The 27,889-nt window shown below is 46.5% G+C and overlaps 7 protein-coding genes across 9 annotated transcripts; 3 read left to right on the top strand and 4 right to left on the bottom strand.

Annotated features, from left to right (window-relative positions):
* Positions 1-219: 219 nt before the first annotated feature.
* On the bottom strand, positions 220-2,888 carry LOC6551649 (mitochondrial import receptor subunit TOM40 homolog 1). Its single transcript, XM_026982462.1, has 4 exons — positions 2,533-2,888; positions 2,080-2,342; positions 1,373-1,790; positions 220-1,281 (listed from the first exon to the last, which is right to left on the bottom strand). Exons 1-4 carry the CDS (start codon positions 2,744-2,746, stop codon positions 1,142-1,144), a joined length of 1,035 nt encoding a protein of 344 aa, XP_026838263.1. The 5' UTR covers positions 2,747-2,888; the 3' UTR covers positions 220-1,141.
* Positions 2,889-3,501: 613 nt separating this feature from the next.
* On the bottom strand, positions 3,502-5,378 carry LOC6551632 (ras-related protein Rab-39B). 2 transcript variants are annotated; one of them, XM_001978526.3, is made up of 2 exons: positions 4,924-5,378; positions 3,502-4,499 (listed from the first exon to the last, which is right to left on the bottom strand). In XM_001978526.3, exons 1-2 carry the CDS (start codon positions 5,029-5,031, stop codon positions 3,951-3,953), a joined length of 657 nt encoding a protein of 218 aa, XP_001978562.1. In that variant the 5' UTR covers positions 5,032-5,378; the 3' UTR covers positions 3,502-3,950. The 2 variants fall into 2 exon arrangements, with proteins under 2 accessions (XP_001978562.1, XP_026838264.1); XM_026982463.1 differs by lacking the exon at positions 4,924-5,378 and adding an exon at positions 4,723-4,917.
* A 245-nt stretch (positions 5,379-5,623) lies between these two features.
* On the top strand, positions 5,624-8,493 carry LOC6551631 (pyruvate dehydrogenase [acetyl-transferring]-phosphatase 1, mitochondrial). The gene is made up of 5 exons (XM_001978525.3): positions 5,624-5,691; positions 5,856-6,304; positions 6,856-7,357; positions 7,468-8,035; positions 8,100-8,493. The coding sequence occupies exons 2-5, from the start codon at positions 6,191-6,193 to the stop codon at positions 8,341-8,343; spliced, it is 1,428 nt and encodes a 475-aa protein (XP_001978561.1). The 5' UTR covers positions 5,624-5,691; positions 5,856-6,190; the 3' UTR covers positions 8,344-8,493.
* Positions 8,494-8,569: 76 nt separating this feature from the next.
* LOC6551630 (lateral signaling target protein 2 homolog) lies at positions 8,570-11,666 on the bottom strand. Its single transcript, XM_001978524.3, has 2 exons — positions 10,967-11,666; positions 8,570-10,656 (listed from the first exon to the last, which is right to left on the bottom strand). Exons 1-2 carry the CDS (start codon positions 11,148-11,150, stop codon positions 9,176-9,178), a joined length of 1,665 nt encoding a protein of 554 aa, XP_001978560.1. The 5' UTR covers positions 11,151-11,666; the 3' UTR covers positions 8,570-9,175.
* Positions 11,667-11,976: 310 nt separating this feature from the next.
* On the top strand, positions 11,977-14,352 carry LOC6551629 (negative elongation factor B). Its single transcript, XM_001978523.3, has 3 exons — positions 11,977-12,211; positions 12,288-13,586; positions 13,645-14,352. Exons 1-3 carry the CDS (start codon positions 12,080-12,082, stop codon positions 13,996-13,998), a joined length of 1,785 nt encoding a protein of 594 aa, XP_001978559.2. The 5' UTR covers positions 11,977-12,079; the 3' UTR covers positions 13,999-14,352.
* An 81-nt stretch (positions 14,353-14,433) lies between these two features.
* On the bottom strand, positions 14,434-18,228 carry LOC6551628 (protein HIRA homolog). The gene is made up of 5 exons (XM_001978522.3): positions 18,084-18,228; positions 16,075-17,981; positions 15,556-15,920; positions 15,284-15,488; positions 14,434-15,218 (listed from the first exon to the last, which is right to left on the bottom strand). Exons 1-5 carry the CDS (start codon positions 18,118-18,120, stop codon positions 14,562-14,564), a joined length of 3,171 nt encoding a protein of 1,056 aa, XP_001978558.1. The 5' UTR covers positions 18,121-18,228; the 3' UTR covers positions 14,434-14,561.
* A 4,156-nt stretch (positions 18,229-22,384) lies between these two features.
* On the top strand, positions 22,385-27,616 carry LOC6551627 (RNA polymerase II degradation factor 1). 2 transcript variants are annotated; one of them, XM_015155104.2, is made up of 2 exons: positions 22,385-22,605; positions 25,894-27,616. In XM_015155104.2, the coding sequence occupies exon 2, from the start codon at positions 25,902-25,904 to the stop codon at positions 27,573-27,575; it is 1,674 nt and encodes a 557-aa protein (XP_015010590.1). In that variant the 5' UTR covers positions 22,385-22,605; positions 25,894-25,901; the 3' UTR covers positions 27,576-27,616. The 2 variants fall into 2 exon arrangements, with proteins under 2 accessions (XP_015010590.1, XP_001978557.1); XM_001978521.2 differs by lacking the exon at positions 22,385-22,605 and adding an exon at positions 25,280-25,414.
* Positions 27,617-27,889: the final 273 nt, after the last annotated feature.

Genomic DNA, 27,889 nt, shown 5'->3' with positions numbered 1-27,889 from the left:
ATCTTATTATCCGAGTGTCTTTGGTAAAACATTGAAGGAAAAGTAAAAAAATATATCAATTATGTACTTATCTTTAAAATCAAATTATCTCATTAGCAGCACATTAGGTTGTGACTTGTTATCTTATCTCATTGGACAACTTGACGTGGCCATCTGTTTTCATAGATATAATAGCATATAACGTAAAAAAACCCTAAATGAGAATAAAACCAGCACAGATTTATTTAAATTGTTTATTTTTCTAAAACCTATTTTATCATCTGGTTTTTTTTTTTGTTGGTTTTATGGTTCTTGTTTTGGAACGGGTAAATTACAATGTAATTTAATTATTTCACATGTTTAACATATTGTTTGGGTTTTATATTTTTTAAGGAGTTTGATTTGTTTGGTTTTATATCCCCTCACAACATTTCGGCGCCGACTCTATTTGAATTCTGCCTAATTCCTCCACGCCATAAGGTAATTAAGGTTGGTTTAACAAAGTTTTTTGTTATTAAAACTAATTGTAAATTTATAAATTATAAACTTAAAGCAGTTTGTTAAGAATTTGATAGCTCGTTACATACATTTCATACGCATTTATTATTTGTTTTATCTGTTTGCTTCATTTTTTATAACTATTTAATTGAGGAAATAGCTGGTTGTTCTAAATAAATGCGTACGTTTAGGAAGCAACTTAAAATGTACAGTGACAGTTTCTTGTTGTTGTTTTGGATGTGTGTGTTTGTGTGTGTATTGAGTGAAGCAATGTATAATTGTGGAATATTTTTCATTCATGTATTTTGAACTCCGCGTTTATGACTCTGTCAGTGGGGAAAATTGGTCGATTAGCAACGGACGACAAACAGTGGCACACTGGTACATAATGGATTAAAGAATAAAAGCCATTCCATAGGATTCCAGATCCCTGCTGGCCGCCTCCTTTGGGATGCAAGGCATTTTTATACACACAAGCGACAGATCATCATAAAAAACGTTGGTTAGCAGATTTATATATCTCTTTGTTTGTTGTTGTTCTTGTTGTTGTTGGTGGTGTTGTTGTTTTTGTTGTTGTTAGCGGATGATGTGAAAAAGTTACAATGGATGGGTGTGTGCTTGGGGTCTGAGGCTGAAGTAGGATATGGCTGCCCAAAGATCCGGCTTAACCGATCATCAGCCCGCAGCCGAGTCTAAAGTTGTTCTTCACGTGGTTCATGCGTCCGCTCAGAGCCAGTGTGAAAGGCAATGGAGCCAAACGCTTCTCCAAGACTCCGAAGATTTGCCAGTTGGAATCAATGCCGCCTAAAAGAACAAGCCGATTAGTTATAGGGTTCGAAGAATTAAGAAAATGATGGTCTTGTTAAGTTGAATATTAAAAGCTGACCCCACTAACCTCTGAAGACCAGATCCGCCTTGGGCAAATCGATCTGATAGGCAAGCGTGGCAACCGACTCCTGCATGCGCAAGCTCGTCTCCACCTCGGCACCAATCTGCAGCTGGTCGCTGGCCTTCTGGTAGTAGCACACGTGCAGACCGCTCTGACCCAGGGTCCCCGACCACACCGAGTTTCCAGCCGTATAGCGGCCCACGGCGGACACAATAGCTATCTGACGGCCGGGGACATTTGGACCGAACTGGTAGGCCAGTTCGGCGCCCAGGGCGAGGGCTGGAGTGACTGACTGCAGATACTGGCCAACGACCACGCCGGAGTTGGTGAATATACTGGGATTGGCCACCGTCAGCGAGGCGGTGTAATCACTACCGCGATAGTCGGTCGTCAGTTGTGTGGCGACCATCTTGGAGTCCTGGATCTGTGGATTGTAGAAGAGGGTGTCTTTAGTATGGCTAATATTCTAACTAAAAGCTATATAAACTCATTGGGACTTGATGTACGTGACAAAGCATATAACTTAGGTGATAAACACCAAGAATCAGCATTAGAATCTTAGCTTCTCACTTATCTTCGTTATGTTGAGCTCTATTGATGGCTAAATGGCTTAATGGTCACAAGAATTAAGTGTAAGGGGCTAGAGTGTCTCTACGGGTAGGATTAAGTGGAGGCCATGGCATCGCCCCAGCCTAATCTCGGCCAGAACTCACCTGCGAGGCGAATTTGCAGCGCAGACGGGCGGAGAACTGATGGATAACATTGGCGTTGAGGTTGCCCGACGGATCGATGTCGCCCAGGAGCACGGGGAAGGCCTCCGTGGGGCTGTACTGCTTGGTGCCCACATAGGTGGCTCCGAAGCGATATCCACTGGGTACCACATTGCTCATGTTGATGGTGTGCGACACCTGAAAGTGGTTGCTCAGGCCCTTGTTCAGCATGATCTTGGCGCCCTCGAACGTGATGGCCTGGATGTCTGTGGCAAGGAATGAAAAGTGCGTTGATAACATATAATATATAATAACACCCCGCGCGCTGCCTGCCCCCGTTTATGCCCCATCTCGCTCTCGCATGTTGTAGGTTATGTCATCAGAGTTGCGGAGGTCTTATTGCGGCGTTTTTTTTCGGCCGGACTGACTGAGGTATTCTGACTGAAGGGCACATACCTTTGCATTTTTTGTGGAGCTCCTCGACGGTGCCGGGATTCTCCAGCGGAGCACCTTTGGCGGCGGCAAGCGAGCCCGAGCCTACGGCGGACGAAGAGGATCCGGACGGGGAGCCGGAATCAGAGGGCACGGGAGCCGGTTCCAGGAAGCCGAGGCCCAGATTTGAGGCGCCACTGCCTGGGGCGCCGGAGGAAGCCGCTAGCACGTTGCCCATTTCGAATGTCCCGATGTAGTCTATGTAATTTCAAAGCCAACACGTTTCGATATCGGACTTCTATATCGGAGGTTATTATGTCTCGGCCAGTGTTACCAGATGTTGAGATAGTCTTTAGCCCCCCGAAGGAAAAAGTTGCCAGCTCTGTGGCCAAGAAAATACCACAAAAAGTTGCGAGTAAGTTCACCTGGGAACACTGACATGCGCGTTCAGATTTGAAATAGATTTTTCCAACTTCTTACAAATTTCGTAGCCTTCGATTTTCTTAACACCTTATTCAATTTACACTTGTAAGAAATGATTGAAGGATTAAAGGAATTACCTGTTGCACTGCGATGTTCACGTGGTTGCCAAACCGCAGTATTTTCCAATATTTATAGAAGATTCAAGCAAAATCTAGATTGATTTAGAAAAAATACGCGCCAATTAAACTAAACTATGCAAAATATGAAATAGAAAAAGCAAAGGCCAGATTTGTCAGAATGCCGCAATCGTAAAATGGGCATTTATTCAAAATTTTAAAAGCCGTTCTATATACACAGCTACGAACGGATATTTATCACAAAAGTACTATTTTGACAATTATTTCAAGACCCCTGTGATGAAACAAAGCTAACAACTGTGCATAAAAACTGTAGGAAAAACAATTAGGATTCACCCTTTCAACGATTTACACAAAAAATATTATCTACAAATCGATTAGATTAGACAAAAACAAAGCCCAAGCTAACCCCTGATTAATCAAATGCATGCCGTTCGTATTAATAAAAACGTTTATATTTCAAGTTTTAAGTATATGTATAGTTTTTCCTTTCGTATTTGTGTATGTGGAGTTATGTGTTGTTTGAGTTAGGAGCGCAGAATCTTGGCTACGTAGATCTCGTGTGACTCGTTATAATTAATAATGGGGGAAATAAACTTAATTTGGAAAGAAACTCAAACTCATTTTCCACTAATTACCGTGAGTCACCTAACTAAATGTTAACTTAAGAGCGAAACTAAAAGTAATTCGAAAAAAAACGCATTGTACAAACATACGTAACTGTTTTGGTTTGTCAGCTAAACAAGACGATAAAACAAGAATAAAAGAGTCAACAAAGTGTTTTTTTTTTTGGGGGGGGAAGAGGATGGGTGGTGGGTAATACGATACAAATCAATGTACACAAACAGTATTGAAAATAATAGACGAAGAGGTCGGGGTGAATCAACAACAGGATGACTTCTCCGGCTCTGCAACGACGAGATTAAAGTCCAGACTATTGGGTCGCGAGAAACCAGACTTGATGCCATCCCATCCGTCCTCCGCCTTGTATTCGCCGGATCGAATGCGAGCGTACACCTCCTGGGTGACCATGCGAAAGGCCTCCTCCACATTGGCACCAGATCGGGCCGATGTCTCAACAAAATGCAGACCGTGCTGTTTGGCAAACTTTTGTGCCTCCTCCGTAGTCACCTCACGGTGTCCGCCCGCGTTAATGAGGTCCAGTTTGCAGCCGACCAATGCGAAAACGGGGCGGTGGGGCTCAATGTGACGCTGTGCCTCCATCATCCACAGCGGTATGTGCTCAAAGCTGGCATGATTCGATATGTCGTAGACCAGCAGCACGCCCACCGAGTTTCGGTAGTAGGACTTGGTGATCGAACGGAAGCGCTCCTGGCCAGCGGTGTCCCACAGCTGGAGCTTGATCTGTGTGCCGTCCTTCATCTCGATGAGGCGGGCGAAGAAGTCGACGCCAACTGTGGGATCCGATAGCTGCAAAATTTAAAAGTGGTTTATTGTTAGTTTAATGCTTGGAACAAAGTAATTCCTTTAAAGTTGTAATGCTGCTGAGAACACTTTTGAAAACCTTTAACTCATGATATCTCCATATATTTTGAATTTCCCGCCCAGTGTTTTGAGTATCCCTGGTCCTTTTTCGGCCTTGTGTGTTGTTTTTATTGCCTGTATTATCAGGCGAGCACACACACAGACATACCAGCGCACACACAAACACACACACTGACAAGGTGACTAAGACAGCATCTTTTTAAAGTCCACTCCCTTTGTCTATTTTTTGTCATTGCTTGCCCATTGCAATCACTTAATTATGTAATAAACGCATTAACTGCATCACACGGAGATCGCACAGTGGGCCAAAGGCCCAAGTACAGTGGTCGAAATCGCTGGACATACGCACCTCAGCGAATTTGCCGTCTGTGAAGAATTTGAGCAGCGAACTCTTGCCCACGGTGCTGTCGCCGATTAAAATCAGTCGAAATTGATACTCGAAAATGGGTTCCACCATGGCGAAGGCGAGTTTGACGGATTTGTCTTTTGGAAGTGAATCCGCAGCAAAAAGTCTGCCTTCCCTTTGTAAGGTTTGAAACGCAAATCGTTGATTCGCTTATATTGGTCGTTTTTGTCCTTATTTTCAGCAGTTCTTCTGCAAATCCAAGGTTTTTGTTCTCCACGCGATTGCTGGCTTTGCAATGAGCTATTCCCGGCTGTCGCTGGTGGTTGTTAAATTATAAATATTCGAGAATTCAAATTCCTCTGAATTTTGTTTTGTTTTGTGTTTTTTTCTCATGCAAGCCAGTGCCTTAGTGTGCGTGCGCGTGTGTGTGATAATGGCATTGTTGCCAGACCTGCAAATGCTATCGATAGGTTAAAAGGTAGTCAAGGTGAAATTATTTCTTTATCATTCATAACCTTTATCTTGCAAGTTATTTTAAATATCTATTTATTGGGATTTATACCTTGGGAAAAATTGTAAATCAATAGGTCAGTTATTTGACAGCCTAGTTGTATTTTTTAGCTATACACAAAATCCAGCTAGATTTGGCTTGAAAACGATAACCGGTTAGAGGCAATGCAGCGAGTCTGGCACCGCCACCCACATGTCACGCTGACAGCTGTTCGATAGAGATGGTCAAAGTGACACGATGAATGCTTACAAATGTAGTTGGTACATAATTTTCTGGTAAAATATAACAACATATAAAATAAAATTTTTAACTTTTTCTGCTAAAAAAAAAAAATCAATACATTTAATTTAATTTAATTGAACTAAAAGATTTTGTAGTGTTTTTGAAATGTAACCTTAGACGTGCGTGTTTATTTTCGTGCCAGGTTGTGACGTGCCGAGAGAAACCCATCTCTAGTACGCACTGTATTTTCTTTTTACGTTTATTTTCCGTGGAAATTGTCCGCTTCGTATTTCGCACAGCACACAAATGTACAAACAATCCGCCGGCCACTCAAAAGCAACAGCGGAAAATACGAGCCCTTTGTCAGCAGCCGGCAACCGGAGTCCGTAAATAAGCCGGAGGCTCCGGGATACGGAATCCACCACGTTCTCCTCCATCTCCTACGCCTGCTCCTCCCCCGATTCGGTTACGGAACCAATATCATTACCGTTAATTATAGCCACAGCGGGGCGAGAGCGTATAGAAATCACCATATAGATGTTCAAGTTCGTGCTGAACGACGCCGCCAATTACGTGCGATCCAATGTGCGGGAATTCAGCCTGAATGCACTGCGCCTGCTGCCGCAACTGCCTCAATTGAGTCCATACGATGTAAGATCCGGTACCCTTGGCAAGTTCCTTATATCTAGTTCCCCTAGGATAAGAATCCAACTAGCAACCAACTTTCCCAGAGTTCAGGGTTGGATGTAATCAATATGTAAGATCTTGAATCGATAGCACCTCTTTATTTTATTAAAAAACTAAATATAGGATTTTTCTTATGGAGATAACTTTCAGAAACAATATATATATTTTATATCTCTTTATTCCTTTTATAATTTGTTCATTTTATCTTACTTCAAAGAAGTTCATTCAATAATTACTTTTAAGAGCGTTCAGACGATTTCCAAGTAAACAAAATGAACTGTGGCAGCTCACTCGCGATTTTCAATATTCATATTTCAACTGCAATCGTATATAAAGCCCTGATCAATTCATTTGAGCAATTGCACTTCACACGAGTCCGTCCATACCAAGCGGTGTAAGAAAGAAGTTTTTAGGAACCGAGTTAGAATTAACTGATTTATAACTATTAAAATTGGAGCCGTGGTAATCCCCACATTGAGAGTATGAGCCTATGTTAATTTCAACTATTTTCGCAGGTTAACCTAGTTCTAAGGGAGAACGAGTTCGTTTACAACTTCCCCGTGGAAGGAGTCATCCGCAGCTATGAAACAAATCAGCTGGGATCCAACTCGCCCTGCGAGGATTCCCGCACGGAGGCCAGTTTGCTGCACCGCAACGGCTTCATTTGTGGCATTTTCGACGGCCATGCAGGCGCATCATGTGGCCAAGTGGTGTCCAAGCGACTGCTTCGCTACGTTTCGGCGGCCACTTTGCCGCGCCAGGTGCTCCGGGAGCAGATGAACCAGGGTGCCGATAGCCAGTCGTTCCTCAAGTGCCACAACGATAACGTGGACTTCGTCAGCGAGATCAAGCCCATTTACGAGGCCAGTTTCCTCAAGTACATCAAGGAATTGAAGGAGACACCGCAACGGGATGTGTCCAGTGAACTGGTCAACGCCTTCCTCCAGCTGGACGCTGGGCTTTCCCAGGAGGCTCTGGCCAGCAGTGATGTGCGCACCATGAGCGTGGCTCTTTCTGGTGGGTGATGTATCCATTTACTCATATACATAAAAGTTACCACCCGTTTCATACTTTCCGGCTTATTATATGGGCTCCATTCCTAAACTATGTATGTGTTTATTTTGCAGGAGCCGTTGCCTGTTTGGTTCACATCGAGGGACTGCAGATGCACGTCGCCAGCACGGGTGATTGTGGCGCCGTGTTGGGCGTTCTAGATCCCCAGACGCAGCAGTGGCAGCCAAAGAAGCTCAACATCGAGCACAATACAGAAAATATGTCCGAGGTGCAGCGCATTCTTGCCGAGCATCCCAAGGAGGAGCATGAGACGGTGATCCGAAATGGCAGGCTGCTAAGCCAGCTGGCGCCGTTGCGTGCCTTTGGGGACTTTCGCTACAAGTGGTCCCTGGACATAATGCAGCAGAAGGTGCTGCCGATGTTTGGCGAGCAGGCAATGGCGCCGCATTACTACACGCCACCGTACCTAACCGCCCGCCCCGATGTACAGCAACACGAATTGGGGCCCAACGACAAGTTTCTAGTCATCGCCAGCGACGGCCTGTGGGATTTCCTATCGCCCAGCGAGGTGGTCAGCTTGGTGGGGGAGCACATCAACTCCAAAAAGATCCTCGAACCGATGCGCCTGCCGGAAGGCGACACAACGCTGCAGGAAATCTCCGATCAGTTGGCCGAGAGGAAGTCAGTATTTCTTAAAGTTTGTTTAGAGTTGTTGTTAATTGATTACGATTTAATTGCATTGTAGGGCTGGTCTCACCCGTAAGCCCGTGGATCAGAACGCGGCCACGCATCTCATCCGGCATGCTTTGGGCGCCACCGACTATGGGATCGAGCACTCCAAGATCTCGTACTATTTGACGCTGCCCAAGGACGTGGTGCGTCTGTATCGCGACGACATCACAATCACTGTCATCTACTTCAACTCGGAGCACATTGCCCAGCTGCACAGCGAGGTGGATCAAACGGGGATCACTGCGCCGGTAGCGTGATCTCTGCGAGAGTGCATATGTGTATATTTAACGAGCTAACCTTCAGCCTAACTAGCCTAAGTGTTGCGTTTAAGTTTGTTTCATCCGCCTTCGGACCTCGGACGACTGCCGCGCCAAATAAATCCCACGCGGAAAGCGAAAAATCACATATGCAAATTGTCTTGTTATTTATGGAGAACGATGTTAATAAAATAAAAGCTCTGACCTATTGAAATTCCAGCGAATATATCAAGGGTTATAAGCCATCAAGGTGTCTTCATATATTTATTTTCAAATAATTCGTGATTTTGTAAAGTAGATACTATTTTTTTTTAAAGCAAGTACTTATCTTAATTTTGTTTAAAATTATGCAAACAATTTGTAATGTATATAATCTAATTCACTTTAAAACTTCTTAGCCTATAATTTATGCCAATTTCTTATTTGTTTTCAAGTGTATAAAATTTTAGTTAGGTTTGTAAAACGGGGCTAAACCAAGATAATTCTAGGAATAGGAATAGATTTTCTGTTGCAACCAAGCTATTCTCAACTTCAAGAATTCCGAATTGTATACTTTTCGAGAATCGCTTTATTTTACATTTATATCCAATTACAATTGATTGTAACGCTGGGTTATATATATGTATACTCGAATGGCTGGTGCAGAGGGGTGAAGGATACAAGAATCCGGGATATCGTGGGTGGAGGATAAAGCTAATTTAAGAACGCGGAAGCCACGAACTTGCAAACTGGTAAACGGTACGAATCCTAATCCTATACATGGAAAAACTAAGCAACTACTCAGGGATCGTGGTGGTTGGTTTCTGGGAAACAGATCTAAAAACGGGTGTCCCTAATCCTTGCCATCCTGCTCGGCCGCCTCTTGCCGACTGACACAGTTGAGGAACTCCATCTGAATGTGCGTGATCTGTGTCTTGCTGAAGCACTGCATCTTCTTCTTAAGAAAGTCGAAGAATAGATCAAGCTCATCACGCTTGGCCAGAGCCTGGGCCACCTGCTGTTGCTGGTGCAGCTCCTCCTCTTTGATGAGATTGTTAGAACTGCTGGCCGCCGCACTAACGGCCAATGGCTGGCCAGATCCGCAGCTCAGGGAGGGCAGCTGAAGGATCGTGGCCGTCGGCGTGGATGTGAAGGATGTGGTGTTGCACAGCGCTGCTGCTGGCGTGGTGGTCACGGTGGCCGCATTCAGAGATATGGCCGGCGTGCTGGAAATCGTCACACTGGTGCTGGTCGCCTCGGTTACATCCACCAGGGAAATCTGCTGCGTTGACACCGAAGAATCATGACGATTAGTTGATCCACCGCCCCCAGCCGCAGCAGACGTGGTGGTGACCAGCGTTAGATTCTTTAGCTTGCCATCGGACACCACAGACCCGCCGGCCAGGACACTATTCGAGGCATTGCCCGCTCCACCGCTGGTCGTGAACTGATGCTGGCTGGTGCGAACTGTCTGTGGCTCAATGTCCGATATGCAAAATTCGTGGGCATCGATGTAGTGGAAACCCTTGCCGTGGGTAACATCGCTACCGCCGTCTACGGCGTCACCCACACCCATTTCGCAATCCACGTGGGCACCGCTGGCCTCCTCGTACAGGCACACCTCCTCGTAATCCACCTCGGCGCCGGTGGCGCCGTCCTCGTCCAGTTCGTGCTTCACAATGTCCATCTGACCGTCGTGGTCCACCACATCATCGTCGTCATCGACATCATCGACCACATCGTCGTCGTGGGCAATCTGGGAGAGCTCAATGCTGGAGATGCTGCCGTCGTGCTGCGACTGATGATGATGGTGGTGGTGGTGGTGCGGCTGGTGGTGATGCTGCTGCTGGTGATGGCCATGATGATGGTGATGGTGGTGCTGCGATACAGTGTCATCCGAAACGCCCTCCTCGTAGGCGGTGAGGATAAAGGTCTCCGCCTCATCGCTGACCAGCGTGATCTGCGAGGCGCCGTGATGCGAGGAAAGCGTGGCGGTATCATGATCCGACTGCCCGTCATCGTCCACCACCTCGTCGTCGTCATCGTCCACGTGCTGTTTCAAATGCAGCATCGCTCCGATCGGCAAACTGGTGCTATTGGCGCCTCCAACGCCTCCACTGCCGCCGCCAACCCCACTCGTCTCATAGCTGCTCAGCGTGTTCCGGTGCGATTTCAGTTTGGGCTGGTACACCGTCGACAGGAAGTCCAGCTCCTTGGCGTAGCGCCACTTGGACAGCCGGCCCTCAATGTACTTGGGCGTGCGGAGACGGTACTGGTGGAATGTGTCCCGCAGGTTCTTCCACTTACGCCGCACCTCCTGCACCGTGTACTTGTCTGAAAAGGGAGATGTAGAGGAATTATGAGATGGATTTCAAAGAAATCGAATTTGTGAACACTTATGAAAATGTTTATAAATAGTAGGTAAGAAATACGAGTAGTAACAGGTGGTAGAGGGCTATGGTTAAATGGATATAAGGATCAAATTATGAGTTGTGTTTATAGTAGCGTGCGCCAGAATACTAGCCTACAAACATAATTGGTATTTAAAGCCAATTCCCAATTGTTGAACGAATGTAATTCAGGAAGAAGCCTAATAGTCGGTTAAGGAGCAGGACAACAAGTTCCCGCCATGACTGGCACTCACTTCCTATCTGCTGGGCCACCTCCTGCCATCCGTTGAGTACATCTGAGCGGCGTCTCTGGTTTGGCTGCAGTTTGTAGTTGTAGAGGGCCGGATTTTGGCGCACCAGGTTGATCAGCGTAAGGATGTCATCCGTGGGCGCGTTGTCCTTGTGGTAGCGCTTGCGCTCTGACGTCGACGAGGACATGTTGCTTCTGCTTCTGTGTGTTCCCAGTGCTGGTGCTCTCCAAAATCCCGATGATCCTTATCCCAGTTCCAATACTGCTCCTAACATTCAAGTGTTTTGTTTTTGTTTACCGAGGAAAAAGAGAGGCTTTCGTTCTCGTCGAGATGCGCACACAGTCAAACGGAGCCAAACACCCACTTATATAGGTGTAGGAACACGCACACACACACTCTCGCACACTCGATGCGAAGGATAGCGAGTGTGTGCGGCAGGATCTACTTTGTAATCGCTATGGGGCGCCAATCTCCACAAGAAACGAGACTACTTGTCCTTGGCGCTCAGCTCCAATTGTGCGAATTTGACTACACTTGATGCTCTTGCTTTGCTTTTGCCTGTTTTTGCTGTTGCTTATTTCGCGCTAGATATGACACATCGCGGAATTGGCGTTCCCTTGGCAGTCACGAGTTTTGCACAAATCACGAGTCACTGACATGCGAAAGTCCTTTTTCAGTGGATATAATCCTCACTTAAGAGTTACCTTCTGATCCGTCTTAAGCATACGGGTATGATTTCGGGGGCCAAACTAATAACAAGATTTTTTCACCTCCATGGTTCTTCACAACAGTAACCACAGTTTTTGAATAAACATTATTAGAGATAAAACTTATTAGAGATAAAACTTATCTTTTTAGTGTGGCACTTATAAATTATAATTTGTTCAACTCCTTTTAAAAATCGAATAATAATAATAATACAACAATATCAATTATATATATGTAAACAAAATTGACAATTAAATGCCGTTTTGCTCCGTGCCCAATCGATGACAACCATCGATAACAGCGCACACATGCAAGCCTGCATTTATTTTTTCTCTCCTCACCAGAAATAAAAAACAACACAATAGTGTAGTTTCTTGTCTTGTCTTGCTCAATTTGCCGACAAATTGTATGATAATGAGCACGCCGGCGAAAAATAACAATGGAACTGGACTGGAGGACGTGAATATTCCGGGTCAGGCCTACCTGCGCGAGGCCCTGACCTCCTGCACTGATCCCTTGAAGGCCATCGAGAGTTTTCAGGTTTGTTTACGTTGCACCGCAAAATGGGCGCCAAAAGTTCGGTGGGCTTATTCATCCAAATACCATCGCCTTTTAGCTTGAGAATGGTGTACTACTGCCTTCATTACGCCCAATGTTGCCTTTACTCGATTTGCACGGAGTGCGCCGGCTGGACTTCCATACCTCGCTGATGGAGGAGCTGCGTGACAAGCTGATAGCTCACATCAACGAGGTGGGCCAAAAGGAGCCACGGGAGCGGGACAAGAAGCTGAAGGAACTGCTCGTTAAAAGCTTCCCCGTCGTTCGGGTCAAATCACTGCGTCCCGTGGTCATGGCCATACTGCGGAATACCCAGCACATCGATGACAAGTACCTCAAAATTCTCGTGAGGGATCGTGAACTGTATGCGGATACGGATACAGAAGTTAAGCGACAGATATGGCGGGATAATCAATCGCTATTCGGTGACGAGGTGTCACCCCTGCTCTCACAGTATATTCGCGAGAAGGAGCACATCCTGTTCGATCACACCAACCTTAATAATCTGTTCTTCCAGCCAACGCCCAAGGTGCGAAGGCAAGGAGAAGTGGTCCAAAAGTTGGCCAACATGATTGGCACAAGTGTCAAGCTGTACGATATGGTGCTGCAGTTCCTGCGCACTTTATTCCTGCGCACCCGCAATGTCCACTATTGCACACTGCGTGCAGAGCTACTCATGGCCTTACACGATCTCGAGGTGCAGGAGATCATCTCGATAGATCCCTGTCACAAGTTCACCTGGTGCTTGGACGCCTGTATAAGGGAGAAGAATGTGGACATTAAACGTTCACGGGAGCTCCAAGGATTTCTTGACAACATTAAGCGCGGCCAGGAGCAGGTTCTTGGTGATCTGTCCATGACTTTGTGCGATCCGTATGCCATCAACTTCCTGGCAACGTCGGCTATCAAGATATTGCACCACTTGATCAACAACGAGGGTATGCCGCGTGATAATCAGATACTCATCCTACTGCTAAGGATGTTGGCCTTGGGTTTAAGTGCCTGGGTGATGATCGATTCGCAAGACTTTAAGGAGCCCAAACTAGACTGCCAGGTGGTCACCAAGTTTTTGCCCGCCCTCATGTCGTTAATGGTTGACGACCAGTGCCGCAGTTTGCACGCCAAACTACCGCCGGACGAGCGTGAGTCTGCGCTGACCACCATTGAGCATTCGGGACCAGCGCCGGATGCCGTAGAGGCGTACATTCAGGAGAGTTCCGTGGCCAGCATATTGGCCATGTACTACACGCTGCACACGGCACGTCTGAAGGATCGCGTAGGCGTGCTGCGCGTACTGGCCATTCTGTCCGCCTGTAAGGACGACCGGGCGTACGAGGATCCCTTCCTGCATTCTCTGGTAAGCAGTTATAACAGCCCTTTTATTTACTTATCTAACTAAATTGCTTGCCCTACAGATTGCCCTTCTCATCCCCATGAGCGACGAGTTTGCTACGGAGGACTTCTGCACCACGCTCTTCGACGAGTTCATCTTTGCCGGACTGACGCGCGAGAATGTGACCTCTCGTCACATGCTGAAACTGCTGTGGTATGTGCACAATAAGCTGCCCGCCGGTCGCTTGGCCACATTGATGAAGGCCATGCAGCCGACGACGGCCCACAACGAGCACATCCACAAATTGTACGAAACCCTGCAGGAGAGGATCGGAACTGGGGCGGCGGAGACGCCTGTTATTGAGGCGCCGCCCATGGAGTTCGATTCGCCGCTGAAGAGCGTGCCCACGCCAGGACCGCACTATAATGCCCAATAGCTAGAGGCACCGGCAGTCGCACCACCTGCGGCTGTCGTCGGATGATGATGGTTATTATTGATGATGATGATGATGATGATCGGGGGCCATTTATGTGGCTACCTTTTATACTTCTCTGAGCAGCCGACGGAATGGCAATCCCCAATTAGCAAGCATGCGAAAATCATAATTATACTGTTTAGACTAAGCAGAAGGCACTGCGGCCGAGCAATCGGTTATAGTTTACATATTTACAAATGTATGGCTTTGTTGGCAGGCAACAATCGGTTGTCGCTGGCTATTATATATATTATATATTACTGTTACGCTAGTGTAACGATCGATTCTAGTACACAATATAGAGTACAAATCTAAGTCAATGTTTCTTAGTTTCACGGTTTTTCTAAGAAATATTGGTTCCTTCTACCGGCATTTGCCAGCACAAACTCAAATCAGTTCAATTTTCACTCAACTTTAATTATTTCCATAACTGACGTTTCTTGCGGACAGGATCCTAATTTAATTGGGTATAAAAGGTTTTAGAATTAACGCTTATAGCGTTATAGGAATAGGAGTCTTTCGTCTCATGTCTGATCTGTTTCCACGGCTTTGGAACTGGAAACTGGAACAGAACCCGCTACGGAAGCGGCAGGAGATGTGGAAACAGCCCCACCGGACGTGGACGCTGGCGAAACTTCCGCGGGAGAGGTATCCAACGGAGGTAGTGAAGATGAGGCCGACAAAAGGTCATCATCTATGCAGACGGTGGGCGAGTCTAGAGTTCGAATCTCTGGCGAGAGACTAGGAGCAGGCTGTGGCACAGACAGCGATGACGAGGATGATGAAGATGAGGACGATCCGGAGCCGGAGGTGGAGTTAGAGGAGGATGAGCCGGATGATGAAAGTGAGCTGCTGGTTGTGGTGGTTGTTGTAGTGCCTGTGCTTGTTGTCACAGCCCCTGGTGATCCCGATCCACCCGCAGCAGCTACTGCTGTTGCACCAGTATTTTCTGTGGCGTCCTCACCGGTCGCCTCATCTCCGATGGCCCCTGACCTTGGAGACGAACCGGCGGAAGAGGCAGCTTTCGGCTGTGGCGGGGCAGGTGTGGCAAAGATATCCTTTTGCCTCTCCGACTTGCACTCCCTTAGCAGCTCCGCGTACTCCAATTGCAGACGATTCCATTCGGAGTGTGGCTTCAGCGTATCCAGAACGCACTGCATGAGCTCCAGCTTTGGCACGAACTAGAAAGAGAGGTAAGTAGAGATGCTACAAACAACACAATCACTGATAGGTGGACCTCTATCACCTGTGATATTCCTGGCTCCGGCATGCTGAGCAGATCGTCGAGGAACACACGCATCCGCTTTTCGGATCCGTGGGTGGCCAGCTGGAAGGTGAGCATCTTGTGCCAGTGCTGCAGTTCGTCCAGCGACTGGAGAGCCTCGCACAGCTTGATCTGATTTTCGATGAACCTGATTTTGGCGCTCTGCTGCCAGCTTTCCGAATGCCTCCTAAAATATATAGAGTATTTTGCTTTAGAATCATGTATTCACATAACTCTGAATAGTTATCACTTACAACTCCATGCTACCAGTGAAACTAAAGTAATTCTGACTGCTGGCCTGCATGCTGAGGAGCGGAAACTTCTGTTGCATTTGGTCCATGTCCCTGGGCAGTGTGCCCCTGATTCCATGGTACATGATCGCATCCTTGGTGGCCAGCACCAGCCACGATTGCAGGCTCGTCGAGTACGAGTACGAGTTGCCACTGGGGAAACCAATCAAGGGCATACCCTGATTCGTAACCGAGAACTGTACGGCCGTGCCATGCTTGTTTAGCAACTCCAAGCAGCCGGCCGCCAGGCTGATGACCTTCTTGGCGATATCCCATATCCGCAGCAAGCCGCACTCGGTCAGCACACCCACCAAACTGTTGTCCGGACTCTGGAATAAATAGCAATTAGCAAACGTAGCTTTCGAATCCGATTATCGCGACTGGATTTCGGGGGTATTCTTCTAATGGAAATTGAAGCTAACAATCGAGTCGCGATATATCGAGTGGCTGCTTTATATATGAATGCTAGATATCCGGACTCACAAAGGCGCAATGCACTGCGGAACTGGTCAGCGAGATGGCGGGAAAGACTGGACAGCCCGTCTCCATGGAAATTAGTCGCATGCTCCCATCCAGAGAGCACAGCATGGCGTACTTTCCACACAGATTCAGATTGACCACCGGAGATCCAACGTAGAATTCCCAAAGCATTTCCTTCGAATCCGATGCGGTCACCTTGGCCAGCATACCGTGTTGTGTCTTCAAGTGACCATTGGAGACATGCAGACGATAGTCCAGAGCGGCCTTCACAAACTCACTCTTGCCGGTGGCCGTGACATTGAGATTGCTGGGACCACTGGTGCTACTTTGGTGCTCCTCAAGCCGTGGAGATCGTGGCAGCTCATTGGTCTGGCCGGGATCAAAGGGCAGTGATTGTCGGCGCTGACTGGCGGGTTGGGTTTTCAGTCTGGAATCCAGGCGACCCAGATCCGATTTACTAACCAAAGGCTCCAGTGGCATCAGGGGAGTGGCAGCGCTCTCCGTTGGAGCAGCAGCCGAGACCGCTCCGGCCGCCGCCGAGCAAGAAGTTAAAGCTGTTGCGGCCGATCCACTGCTAGACACTATGTTCATGCTCAGCGATGTGGGTCCATCTTCGTGGAGAGGTATAAACATGGGAGTAATTCTACGTTTGCCATCCTTTGTTCTCGTTTCCGTTTGTTTGCTTATTGGTCGCTGGTTGGCCTCGCTATTGTTATTGAGCGGGAATTTCGTAGGCTTGTCGCCTTGGGGCAGCAGCAATCTCTGCGGATGCTCCAAGAGTGGGGCATGCTTGCCCAGACCATTGACATAATTCTGGCCATACATCTTCCGTATAATGGCATTCTTTTCATCCTCGGAAATGGCCTTACCCAGTTCCTCTTCGGTGAACTTTAGGCAGGCTATGCTGCCATCGCCACTGCAGGCCATCAGCAGGCATTCCTTGGGGCCCCAGGACAAATCGAGAACGCTGTCGTTGAACAGTTCATGGATGACAACCATAGGACGCTTCAGCGCGGTCATCCAAACGGATAGCGAGCGATCACGAGAGCCCACAGCCAGGCAGCAGTATTGCAAGGGTTTGCTGGGACTGCCATCGTTATCCTGGCGCCTCAATATAGAATTGTGAAACCTAACGCAAGTAACCGCCTTGCGATGACCGACGAAATCCTTATCGCACTTCCAGCCCTCACGCTCAATAATCTGGGCGGTGGGTCCGCCGCCATTCATGGCATGTGCGGAGACCAGATACAGGCCATCCGGTGACCAGGACAGTCTCAGGATATGCGTTGTACCGCCGCACTCCTCGAACGGTTCGGTTATTGTGTGCGACAGGTTCCAGTCCATGGTGTTCCAGATCTTGATGCTCCGGTCATCCGATTGTGAGGCCAAAAAGCGACCCAACGGATCCCAGGAGACGCCCTTAACCAGGCCCGTGTGTCCTTTTAGGGTGGCCACCGAATGTGGAAATGCCTGGGCATCCCAGATAATCACCGTGTTGTCAATGCTGCAACTGGCCAAAAAGGCATCGTTGGGTGACCAGGCCAAATCGAGGACATCGCCATCATGACCACGCAGTGTGTAAAAGCATTTCCACGATTCGTGATTCTTTTGCATGCCGCCGGTACCGAAAACTCCGCTCGAACCGGTAGACTTGCGCCAGATCATAATGAGCTTATCGTCGGATCCGGAGGCAAGGTTTTGGCCATTCTGCGACCAGCGGACGCAGTTGACACAGGCCAGGTGCTGGTCCATTTGGCACAACATCTTTGGTACGTCCGCATCGCATTCCGCCTTATCGGAGAGCACCGGCAGCAGATTCCAGATGACCACTCGTCCGCAATCGCTGCCCTGGCCTCCAGTTGCGAATTTCGTGCAATCCTGATGGATATCAACCGAGAATATCTGCTTGTCTGCCGGTAAGAACATGGGGTTGCATTATTTTTCAATCAAATCTGAAGCCACCAATTGGAAAACCCGGCTTGTGCGAATTTCCCACTTTAGGCAAAACTTACCATCGTGATGCACCCAAGCCGGCTTAAGGAGCCGCATTTACGATTTACTTATAATTATGATCTTTTGAGTGCAATTAAGTTAAGTTTATTTTTGACTAAAATTGTTGATAAACTACCGCTATATCGGTATCGATAGCGATATGCATAACTTATTATTTATCGCCATCGATAGACGCGCATGTCGTTATCGGCGTAGGTGTTTCGATAACGGCATGGTTATCAAATGGTCACACTGACATGGGCGGGATATTTTCAAATATATTGAAATAGTAAGTTTATGGTTTCAAGTGCTATTTGGATTTGCAAATCCTTAAGAAATGTTAGCTGTTACTTAGTGTTAGTGAAACTGAGGCCAAGCTTGAAACAACACATATGTTTGTGAATGAATCTTTTTGAATTTAAATTCTACAAAATACCTTCTCTTTGTTAAGACACCCAAGGTTTTTTTTGTGCCTATGTTTCAAATATCAAAGATTCTAGCTCAACCTATGATAATAATGCAGCAATTCGAAAAACTTTCTTTGTTTAGACTTTGCAAGAGTTGTCATTTTTTATATTTCATTTATAGCTCCTCCTGTTTAATGCACCTCTCACGCTATAGGACCCACTTTTACTAGTTTATTTTTTTCATAACTGGGTGGGTGGAGTGAAACTAACGAAAGGAAACGAACAACGGCAAAAACGCCGAAAGTTTTCCTAAGCGCTTGACTGCCATTGGTCTCCTGGCGTTTCGTGGGCGTGGCTGCGGAAAATGGAATGGGGGTTCAGTTTCTGGGTGGTATCAAATGAATCAAAATAAGACAAATATTTTGCGAAGACGAACACCAAGTTTATCCAGCGATTTAGCTAGGGAATTGCTTTTGCAAAATGTACTCATTTGTTTAATTTGCATGCGTGCAAATTGTCGTTCAAAATATATGTATGTTGTTTGCCAATTGTTTGTTTGCCTTGACAGTTGGGGCTGTATTCATGTATCTAATGCAAATCTCAAGCCTCCAATTGACTGACAATCCGAACTGCCTCAATAAAGTGAAAAGCGAAATAAAAGCAGTGCCAACTCACTTTACCTGGGACAATTTGCAATCCAAAGCATCTGTCGCCGGCAACATGTGGCGTCAATGATGTTCCTCTAACGGTCCTACCCTTTCCCTGAGTTTTCCCACAGATTTCCACCCCCTACCCCAGTTTTCCACCCATTTCTGAATGCCACTTGACAATTGTCAACAAAGCGCACGTAAAGCGATTACAGTCTGCGTGAGTGCAGGGACATGGAAATGGAAATGGGTGTGTGGCAATGGATCCAGCTCCTGGGATTCCTACTCCATGGATATCTTTTGTGATACACTGTGTGTATCTGACGGATATTTGCCAAATCCGACGCCAACGGCACTTAAGCTGCTCAAGATTGTTCGCATTGTCGGGATTGCAAGCTGGGCATCCACGGAGGGCAGAGGAAATGCAGATATGCTTTACATATATGGCGACGTTCTAATAGAGTTCTTATGTCAACAAATATATTAAAGCTATAGATGATATTATAACATGCCAGCCATGTGTATAAAACCTAAAACATTTTGCAATAAAAGATACCTTCCACCAAACAGGAAATAAAATTGTAATTTAATTAATGCACAAGTCCTCAAAAAAGTTTCAAATATCCCGCCCACTAATTCATTAGCCACTGCCCCCAAAAGCAGATTTTTCTTTTCCTGTTTTGGGCCAAAAGGAAAACAAAAAATCTTTTTTGGACCTGAGCCCAAAATCAAACCCGCAAAAAGCTCTCGCGCATTTGCCTTGATTGTCCTTGATGGATGGATAAAATGGATGGTTGATGGACGTGCCACCAACCGCTGAAACCACTCATAATGGAGAAAGGAGGGTGGCAATGCGCCGCTAAAAGCAAATGACAATCAGCGGAGGGAGCGGCAAACATTTAACAAAAAGACAAGAAACAAAGTTTAAAATCGAAAAAAAAAATTGAAACAGGCTGACGGGATGGGGAGTCTAAGAACGGTGGTACATTGCAATTTACATGCAAACAAACAAATAAGCCCAGCCAGCTAGCCCAGAAAACCGCCCACCACCACGCCGCGTATGGCCTTCCCTTTCGCACCGCTTTGTTTGCTTTCACCACCCAACCACCCAACCAGCAAACCACCTCAAACCTTCTGTCTGTCTCTCCGTCTGTGTATGTGCGTGTTGTGTGTGTATGTTCGCTCAACATTTCAATCAACGCTCGAGTGAAATGTGAAAAAAATCATAATAAAAGGCAAGGATAATATGGCAAGCGAATGGTTTGGCGGGTGGGTGGTGCAGAGGAAGTGGTGCCGCCGCCCAAGCGGAAATGGATGCGCATCACAAAAGTGGCACAAATTGTGTGGCATGTGTGAGACGTTGCATGCGGCTATAGAAGAGTGAAAGATATAGTGTCTTTAAATTGTTAAAAGCCTCAAATACAACTATAAATTGACTTTTAAATTCAATTTACGTAGGCATCATTTCAAACTTCGATGGATCACAAATATGTCGAAATCAAACTCTACAATTCCAATTTTTAACGACATAAGATCATATTACGATCTAATATTTTTTAAATCTACCTCTGTTACAAGACTTCAGGCACTGCGCCTATCATCGCCAGCCACGATCAGGATTTCTATTTTCTAAAATGCTGAACTTTTCAAAAATCCGACATTTTGTGGCCGCCCAAACTTGCTACTTTTTGGAGGGGATTCCCCACTGCAACAGCCGCTGTAACACGCTGTAAAACCAGTTTCCTTTCCCAAACGGATTGCCATAACAACCGTTAACCGAGATGTATTTAAAATCTCGAGCAGAGTCCAGTCCAACCAAAAATTACAGAAAAAAAAGGAAAAGGTGGAAGGGAAATGCGACGACCAGAACCAAATCCAAAGTGTAAACATTCACAGCCTCCGTTGCGGCAAGGGAAAAATGGATATGGCGTGGGTTTTTGGTGGGTGGTTGCGGGGAACGCTAGACAATGCCGAATGCCAAACGCCCACGTCCACACCCAAACTCCCTGGACAGCAACAGCTTCCTTCCGTGCTGACGTTTGATGTGCAGCCATGGAAGCTTTATGCTATTTTTTTTATAAATACTGCGAGTGGGTGGGAAACACGCAACCAACGTGTGGCAACAGCTAACAACTACTGCAAAAAAGGACGAGCCAAAAAATGCGGTATTTATTTCAAACAAGCTCAGCCCAGCAAACTCAAAAAAGAAGCCAACACGAGTTTTCCAAAGCTATTGCTCCGGATTCAGATTCCATTGCCGATGGCAAGTTGCAAATATGCACAGGAAGAAACTGTATAAGAATAGTTAATGGTTCATATAAAAATATATAAATATTTATGTTCAAGCCATAGCACTGAGTACTAGGACATGTCCTCCACAGCAAGTAATGTGTAGTTATCATTATAGCAATTACACTACCTTTTCTTCAGTGATCTTTCTACACAGACACACGATGCAATTGCTTGGCAACAGCTTGTGGGGAGGTGTCGCTAATGAAGTCGCAAACAGTCGGTGCGGTGGCAGCAAAAAATGAAGCAAAGAAAGCAACGCAACACCACGCTCTACATATCCAACCGCATCCGCATCCGCATGCCTTCATTGTAATAGAAATTATAAGCTTATCCTGCTCCAACCAGGACCTGCTCATTACCCACCCACCTACTCCCCCAGTTGAGCTGTCGTTTTAGCAACACATTGCCCATAGCCAAGGACTGCATCCATTGTTCCAATGGCAACATCCGCCATAGAATGGTAATTGAAACCGGGCAACGTTGCCCGTGATGGATAAAAGTTCCATTACAGTATTATAAAGCACACATATAAGTCATTTCCCACTTGGTTAACCGAAACACATATGCCCCACGTTGGGCGCCAAATTCACAGTCGATCCTTAACGCGTCAAATGTGGCAGCACTGCACCAACCGGAAGCGATCAACCCATAGACCAATGAGCTTACGTCTCGCTCTATTTTTGGTCCTCTTTTTGAAAACTTTGTACCTTTCTTCGAGGGTGGTTTCCGTTAACACTTTAGCACTGTTGCTGCTGCTGGTGATGTTGCTACTGCTGCGGCCAAAGCCGTTGCTGCTGCTGCTGCTGCTGCTGATGCGCACTACCAATGCCACAGCGACTGTGGCGCACCACCACCCACCTAGTGGCCCTGCTGCCGCTCTGCTTACGCCTCGTTTCATTTACAACAATTCATAATTTTAAAATCGCAACGAACTCGCCTCGCCTCGTTCTGGTTCTGGTTCTGGTTCTCGGTCTCTGTTTTTCTGTTTCTGTCGCTGCCTCAGGACTCGTTGGATGCTGCGCTGCTTTCCTGCTGCTGCCGCTGCTGGCACTCATTTCATTTGATTTTTAACTGTCATCGACGGCAGTTCAGACCGCTAGCAACGCGTTACCAAGCTGTGCTTATATTATTTTGAATTTTTTTTTAAGTGAAATAAGTTATAAAAAAATATATATTTATCAATTGCATAATCATAGGTGAGAAAAAGGCAAGGTGCTTGCAAGATCGGAATTAAATAGTGTTAAAACAATGTGTGCTTAAAAAATATTAGTGTGAAACTGCAATCAGTGGTTACATTTCAATATAAAGCATTTTTTTGCTTAATATAATTTTTTAGTTTTTATTAATTAATCAAATGTTTATATACATACATACACTCTTTTGTGATTTAAAGGCTAATCTTTAGCAGAGGCAATACTTTCAATTAGAATACAGGCAAACATGTAAACAATATAATAATAAGTTTTCATAGGCCTATGGATACAAATTTACATTTTGATCAAGGCCTTACAAATCCAAGAACTTTACTCTGCTTTCTTAAAACATGTAATCCAAATGATTAGAACAAAACCAACAATACCTTGTGCACATCACATCAATCCAAGCTATGCTTCCAATTTTCGTTGGAAAAATGATTTACCCATAATTCATGCGCATCCAGGGGTTGCACTTTACTCCCACCCTTTCCAAAACCCCCGATCAATCCACACGAGGAACCTGTCAGAAAGGGTTCAACTCAAATTCGATTTGGGAAACGTTGTGCGGCAGCGGGCAAAGTTGCAAATGAAATTTTGTCAAATTTTCAGGCAACCCAAACGGACACGGACTCGAACACGGACAACGTACAGAGTTCCGGAACCGGGGCAGGGGTAACTGTCTGCTGTAACCGACACACATGGACAGAAAGCCACAAGTGGCACATTATTTTAATTCGCAGTCAAACGCTGTAACGTTAACACCACAACGCCATGTCACCAACAAACCAACAAGTTCACTTGTCCCCATATGTGCGTGCATATGAACGGGGTGGATTAAATACAGGGCAGGAACAGGACACTTAACGAGCAAGGGTTAATAATCTTATTTATTAGTCGCTTGAGCGATCTAGTTGTGGTCATAAATGATTAGCGATCATAAGATTTAGATAAACATTTTAAGCAAGTAAATTTTTCATTGCTTTCCATTTGAAATGATTTACCTTTTGTACCATTTAACTATAATAATTTCATTACAATAGTAATGAGGCCCCACATTGGGCGCCAATTACACGATACAGCACGCTTAACAAAGATTAGGACCGCGCCTGAATGGCACAAAATGCGAGCCTAGACTTCGGTCAGGGTTGCACACCAGGTGAGGACGCGGAGGGTTGCTAACCAACTCCATGGGTGGGAAGATGAACTCCAGAGTGATTTCGGAGTGGAGTGGCGTGGGCAACTTATCGCTGTTTGATATGCTGTAATTATGTTATAAGGTTGCCCAACCCAAGTGCCAGTTAAGTGTATGCTTACAGGGGTTGTCAGCAATCCCAGTCGGCTCTTCTATTTTCCGGTGGTGGCTTGAATTTAACTTCGATGATGCGACATCAATCAGCTGGGCAGCCTTGAGTGGGTGGATCACCACCCAAGGGGAAACCAGTGAGGGATTACTTTCTACTCTGGTTTTAATTGCCACGCTGTTTGAGAAGCGGAAAGAAAAAAAAAAAGAATTACGCAAAAGTTAGTACTCAGCTTATGCCCAGACGAAAGACAAACAAAAGTCGGATGCACTTTGCGCATTAATCTCAGCTTCATATTTTTACTTCTTGGACTTATTCTCAGCTGCAAAACTTGTGCAGAAACTTGGGCATGGGCCATAAAAGAAAGTTGTCCGACAGCTGCTGATTGAATATTAAAATGCTGCCAGTTGCTCATACCCACACCCATAACCATTTAAAAATGAGAAGAGAAACTGGCAATTAAAGCTCTGCCCAGCATCAATCAGTGCCGGGGAAAATCAACGGAATTTCCACCGAGGACCAGATGCCAGAGTGGCCACGCCTAACACCGCCCCCAACCAGCGCGCCTTAATTAGCATAATCTAATTTTAACTTTGTCGCAAAAATGTCTCCCTAACCATCGTTTTTACCGCTCCCCAAACAACGGCTGCCAAAAAATGCAAATCAACACCCGTCCCTTTGAAAATCTCCGCCTCCGAAACTCCCAATCATATATTCCTTTTGCGACGGTTGAAAACTTTATATATTTTTACAATGAAATGAAAAAACAATAAGAGTAAAAAATTCCACAAATCCAACATGGAATAACAGGAAAAGCAGAAGGAATGCAAATGAATGCGCGAAGAAAACGTATAGAAGATGACGATACCTACAAACATATTCATTTCAATAATGAATAATGCGGTGTTGATATTGCAAATTAGCTTAATCGATTCCTAAAAAAATCGAGAAAAGGGTAGAAGCACGAAAGACATATTCAATACTCAATACATCAACTCGTTGATGTTACGTTCGGCTTATTATAGGGTATTCGGTTGCAGGCGTCGTCTGTGGGCTGTTAAAAAGTTTTTAAATGCGAAAATGAAAGAGCAACAAGGCAATGGAGTTGTGGAAACGGTGGGATGTTCTCCAATGAGTGGTGCCGCACTGTTCCTGGTTAGAATTGACGGGCACAGGCGGCGCAGGATACGAGTACAAGCAGCCAGGACACGGCGTCAAGTGCCTCAACAGTTTGGCAACACAACAATTGAGTTTGTCCTCCAATGCTCGCGGAAATGGAGGCGTCAAAGTGGGTGGGTGTGTCACTGCTGTTGGAACATTTAATTTACTGGAATTTGGCGCGATGTGTGTAAGCTTATTAACAGCTTTTGGGCGATCAGCGGGGAGGGGCGCTTGGAGGCGGACAAAAATTAAGGGGGGAACTTCATCGCCTGTTTTTCTATGCAAATTTCGTTTGTTGTGTTTTGGGGACTGGGCACAGATGCTGGCTTAATAAAGTTATAATAAAGGTAGCTTAGCTGACGGCAGCTGTGCAACATTGGATTTGATGCACATGGCAGTTGGGCCATTACAACTGTACGATTACAAGACTCTAAAGGTCGTTGGTTGAATTTGATTTCTAATCTACTTCTCTATGCGGCCCTTTAGCAATTATTTTACATTTTCTGATTTCTTGGCTTTTCAGTCACTCTTCAGATGCTTTTAAGTTCAACACCAAGTCCCTGCAGCCCATATTTAGAGCTGCTTGCCAACCAAAGGGACTCACACTGCGCAGACAGCAAGGCAGATTCACTCAGTGCAAACAGAAAATCCAGATTTAATTGTCCCGTGGGTAATGGTTGGGCGGGAGCATGGAAAAGGCGGTGGAATGCCAGTCCAAGACAATGCAAATATATCCCTATACAAATATAAATCTCAAGTGACTTCAGCCACAGAACTTAGCCAACGTCTTTTGTGTGTTCTTCACTTTTTTCCTCAACAGCAGCAGCAGCAGCAATGAAGGACAGCAGCAGCAGCAGCAGCAACATCTCGTCGAGCAACGCAGCAGGGATGCCCTGCTCCTCGGTAGGAGCAGTAACGTCGGCAGGGGTAACCACCAGCAATGCCACGCCCAGTGCGCCCAGTACGCCCACAACAGCAGCGGCGGCGGCGGCGGCGGCAGCATCTGCATCTGCAGACCCATCAGCAACGAATCCGCAAAATTCGCAGCAACGCAGCAAGAGCAACATCCATGAGCTAAGAAACCAGGACTACGTCAGTCGTCTAATGGCGGCCACACCACCGTATTTGTATTCGGCGCCCGTGGGACCAAATAATTTCTTTTTCAGCGATATGCTGCGTTCCTTGGTGCAAGCGCGCAATAACGAGACGGCGCGTGTCTTGCAGCTGCAGCAGCAACAGCAGCAGCAACAGCAGCAGCAGGCACAGCAGCAACAACAGCAGCAGCAACATCAGGCCGCCTTGGTGAGGCGGCCAAGAAAGCGCTCCTGGTCGCATCGACCATACTACGAGCAATTGCGAGAGCGGCGCGATGCAGAGGAGAAGCAGCAGCAACACCAGCAGCAGCAGCACCAGCAGCAGCAGCAGCAGCAACATCAACAGCAACATCAACAGCAGCAGCAGCTTCAGCAGCAACTGGTGCCGGAGAAGCCCCTGGAGCTAACCAATAAAGCAATAACACCCTATGGCTATGCCAAAATGGAAACCAAGCCAGGTGCATTGGGCATAGCACCACCCACGCCAACGACGGTACCACCAAACGGTGGCAACAAGGCTGGTGGCCTGGGTGGTGCGGTGGACACTAACCTGCAGGATAATACGCCGCCAGCGGCATCGTTGCCACCACAGGATTTGGTCCTGCCGCCACCACCACCGGTTTGGTATCCACCGCTCTACGCGCCCTACGGCATTGATCCGTTGCACTTCTTCATTGATTTGCGCGTTTCGGGGCACATATACGATAGAAAGAAGGAGAATGTCTCACCGCTGTCGAGTAGCAATAATGCACTTGCCGAAGAAGGTTCGCCCGGCTCGTGTTCCAGCTCGGGCGCCACTTCCGGTTCCGGTTTGGCCAGTAACTTGCTTAGCAAACAGCGTCACGGTTCCGCCTTCACTGTTCCAATACCCAAGGCGGCCCAAAACGATGCGATCAATCTGTGCGCCAATGCGGCCGGTTCCACCTCTGGCAGTGGTGCCGGAGTGACTACCAGCTCATTGGGCAACAAGTTCGAGCACTATGCCAAATACTATGATCTGGGCGAGACCAAGGAGAATCAGCCGTCCAGTACGGCTGCTAATCTATCGGCAGCCGCTGCTGCGGCCGCAGCAGCTGCGAACTTATCGAAATCGGGCGCCAGTTATATGTTGCAACATCTGCCACGCCTCTACAGTCAGTTTGCCGCCCACCAGGCGCAGGTGCAGAGCCAAGATACCGATGCCAAATCGGAATCGGCATCGGTGAGTGCCTCACTTTCAGCACCCGATCTTTGCGATGAGGATTCGCTGGGACGAAATTCTAGTGACATGGGCGCCGGCTTGGAGGGAACGAGCGGCAATCAGGGCAATTGTGACATCGATGTGGAGATCATCGACTCCATCAAATATCGCACGGATGGCGAGAGCAGTCGCTGTTCCAGCAACGACGAGGCTTCCATCACGCAAATCGATTGAGGCTACCAATTTTTAATTATACCAATAAAGTTAATATGTCCCTGATACGATCATGTTTCATATTTTACTATAGACATTGAGGGTTTTTGAGAAGGTAAGTAACTTGGAAACAGTCGCTGGGTCAATAGTGCTTACGCAGACAGTTATACAAAGTGTGTGTGTAAGATATTTTTAAATTTGTTATTAGTACGGTGATAAACATATCTCCTATCCACTTTAACAAATAAAAATGACAGCTTTTAACCAAAACCTGGCCCAAGTTGAAGATACCCTGCCCCCAGAAATATGCAGCGGTAAAAATAATTTCATAAATC

Source organism: Drosophila erecta, unplaced genomic scaffold, assembly GCF_003286155.1.
Source record: "Drosophila erecta strain 14021-0224.00,06,07 unplaced genomic scaffold, DereRS2 tig00000126-arrow-pilon, whole genome shotgun sequence".
Classification (NCBI taxonomy): Eukaryota; Metazoa; Arthropoda; class Insecta; order Diptera; family Drosophilidae; genus Drosophila; species Drosophila erecta.
The sequence above is the reverse complement of the archived record's forward strand: the minus strand, read 5'-3'. Positions and strand labels throughout refer to the sequence as shown.

What these genes read in the sequence shown, in the direction of transcription:
- LOC6551629 (XM_001978523.3), top strand. Translation starts at nt 12,080, where the DNA reads ATGATAATGAGCACGCCGGCGAAAAATAACAATGGAACTGGACTGGAG. An exon ending in AGGCCATCGAGAGTTTTCAG is followed by an intron (nt 12,212 to 12,287) that starts GTTTGTTTACGT and finishes ATCGCCTTTTAG; the next exon opens with CTTGAGAATGGTGTACTACT. An exon ending in ATCCCTTCCTGCATTCTCTG is followed by an intron (nt 13,587 to 13,644) that starts GTAAGCAGTTAT and finishes CTTGCCCTACAG; the next exon opens with ATTGCCCTTCTCATCCCCAT.
- LOC6551649 (XM_026982462.1), bottom strand. Translation starts at nt 2,746, where the DNA reads ATGGGCAACGTGCTAGCGGCTTCCTCCGGCGCCCCAGGCAGTGGCGCC. An exon ending in GCTCCACAAAAAATGCAAAG is followed by an intron (nt 2,343 to 2,532) that starts GTATGTGCCCTT and finishes TCCTTGCCACAG; the next exon opens with ACATCCAGGCCATCACGTTC. An exon ending in GGCGGATCTGGTCTTCAGAG is followed by an intron (nt 1,282 to 1,372) that starts GTTAGTGGGGTC and finishes TTGTTCTTTTAG; the next exon opens with GCGGCATTGATTCCAACTGG.
- LOC6551632 (XM_001978526.3), bottom strand. Translation starts at nt 5,031, where the DNA reads ATGGTGGAACCCATTTTCGAGTATCAATTTCGACTGATTTTAATCGGC. An exon ending in CAGACGGCAAATTCGCTGAG is followed by an intron (nt 4,500 to 4,923) that starts GTGCGTATGTCC and finishes TAAATTTTGCAG; the next exon opens with CTATCGGATCCCACAGTTGG.
- LOC6551630 (XM_001978524.3), bottom strand. Translation starts at nt 11,150, where the DNA reads ATGTCCTCGTCGACGTCAGAGCGCAAGCGCTACCACAAGGACAACGCG. An exon ending in GGTGGCCCAGCAGATAGGAA is followed by an intron (nt 10,657 to 10,966) that starts GTGAGTGCCAGT and finishes CTCCCTTTTCAG; the next exon opens with ACAAGTACACGGTGCAGGAG.
- LOC6551628 (XM_001978522.3), bottom strand. Translation starts at nt 18,120, where the DNA reads ATGCGGCTCCTTAAGCCGGCTTGGGTGCATCACGATG. An exon ending in CCGCAGTGCATTGCGCCTTT is followed by an intron (nt 15,921 to 16,074) that starts GTGAGTCCGGAT and finishes TATTTATTCCAG; the next exon opens with AGTCCGGACAACAGTTTGGT. An exon ending in CGGAGCCAGGAATATCACAG is followed by an intron (nt 15,219 to 15,283) that starts GTGATAGAGGTC and finishes CTCTCTTTCTAG; the next exon opens with TTCGTGCCAAAGCTGGAGCT.
- LOC6551631 (XM_001978525.3), top strand. Translation starts at nt 6,191, where the DNA reads ATGTTCAAGTTCGTGCTGAACGACGCCGCCAATTACGTGCGATCCAAT. An exon ending in CTCAATTGAGTCCATACGAT is followed by an intron (nt 6,305 to 6,855) that starts GTAAGATCCGGT and finishes CTATTTTCGCAG; the next exon opens with GTTAACCTAGTTCTAAGGGA. An exon ending in GATCAGTTGGCCGAGAGGAA is followed by an intron (nt 8,036 to 8,099) that starts GTCAGTATTTCT and finishes ATTGCATTGTAG; the next exon opens with GGCTGGTCTCACCCGTAAGC.
- LOC6551627 (XM_015155104.2), top strand. Translation starts at nt 25,902, where the DNA reads ATGAAGGACAGCAGCAGCAGCAGCAGCAACATCTCGTCGAGCAACGCA.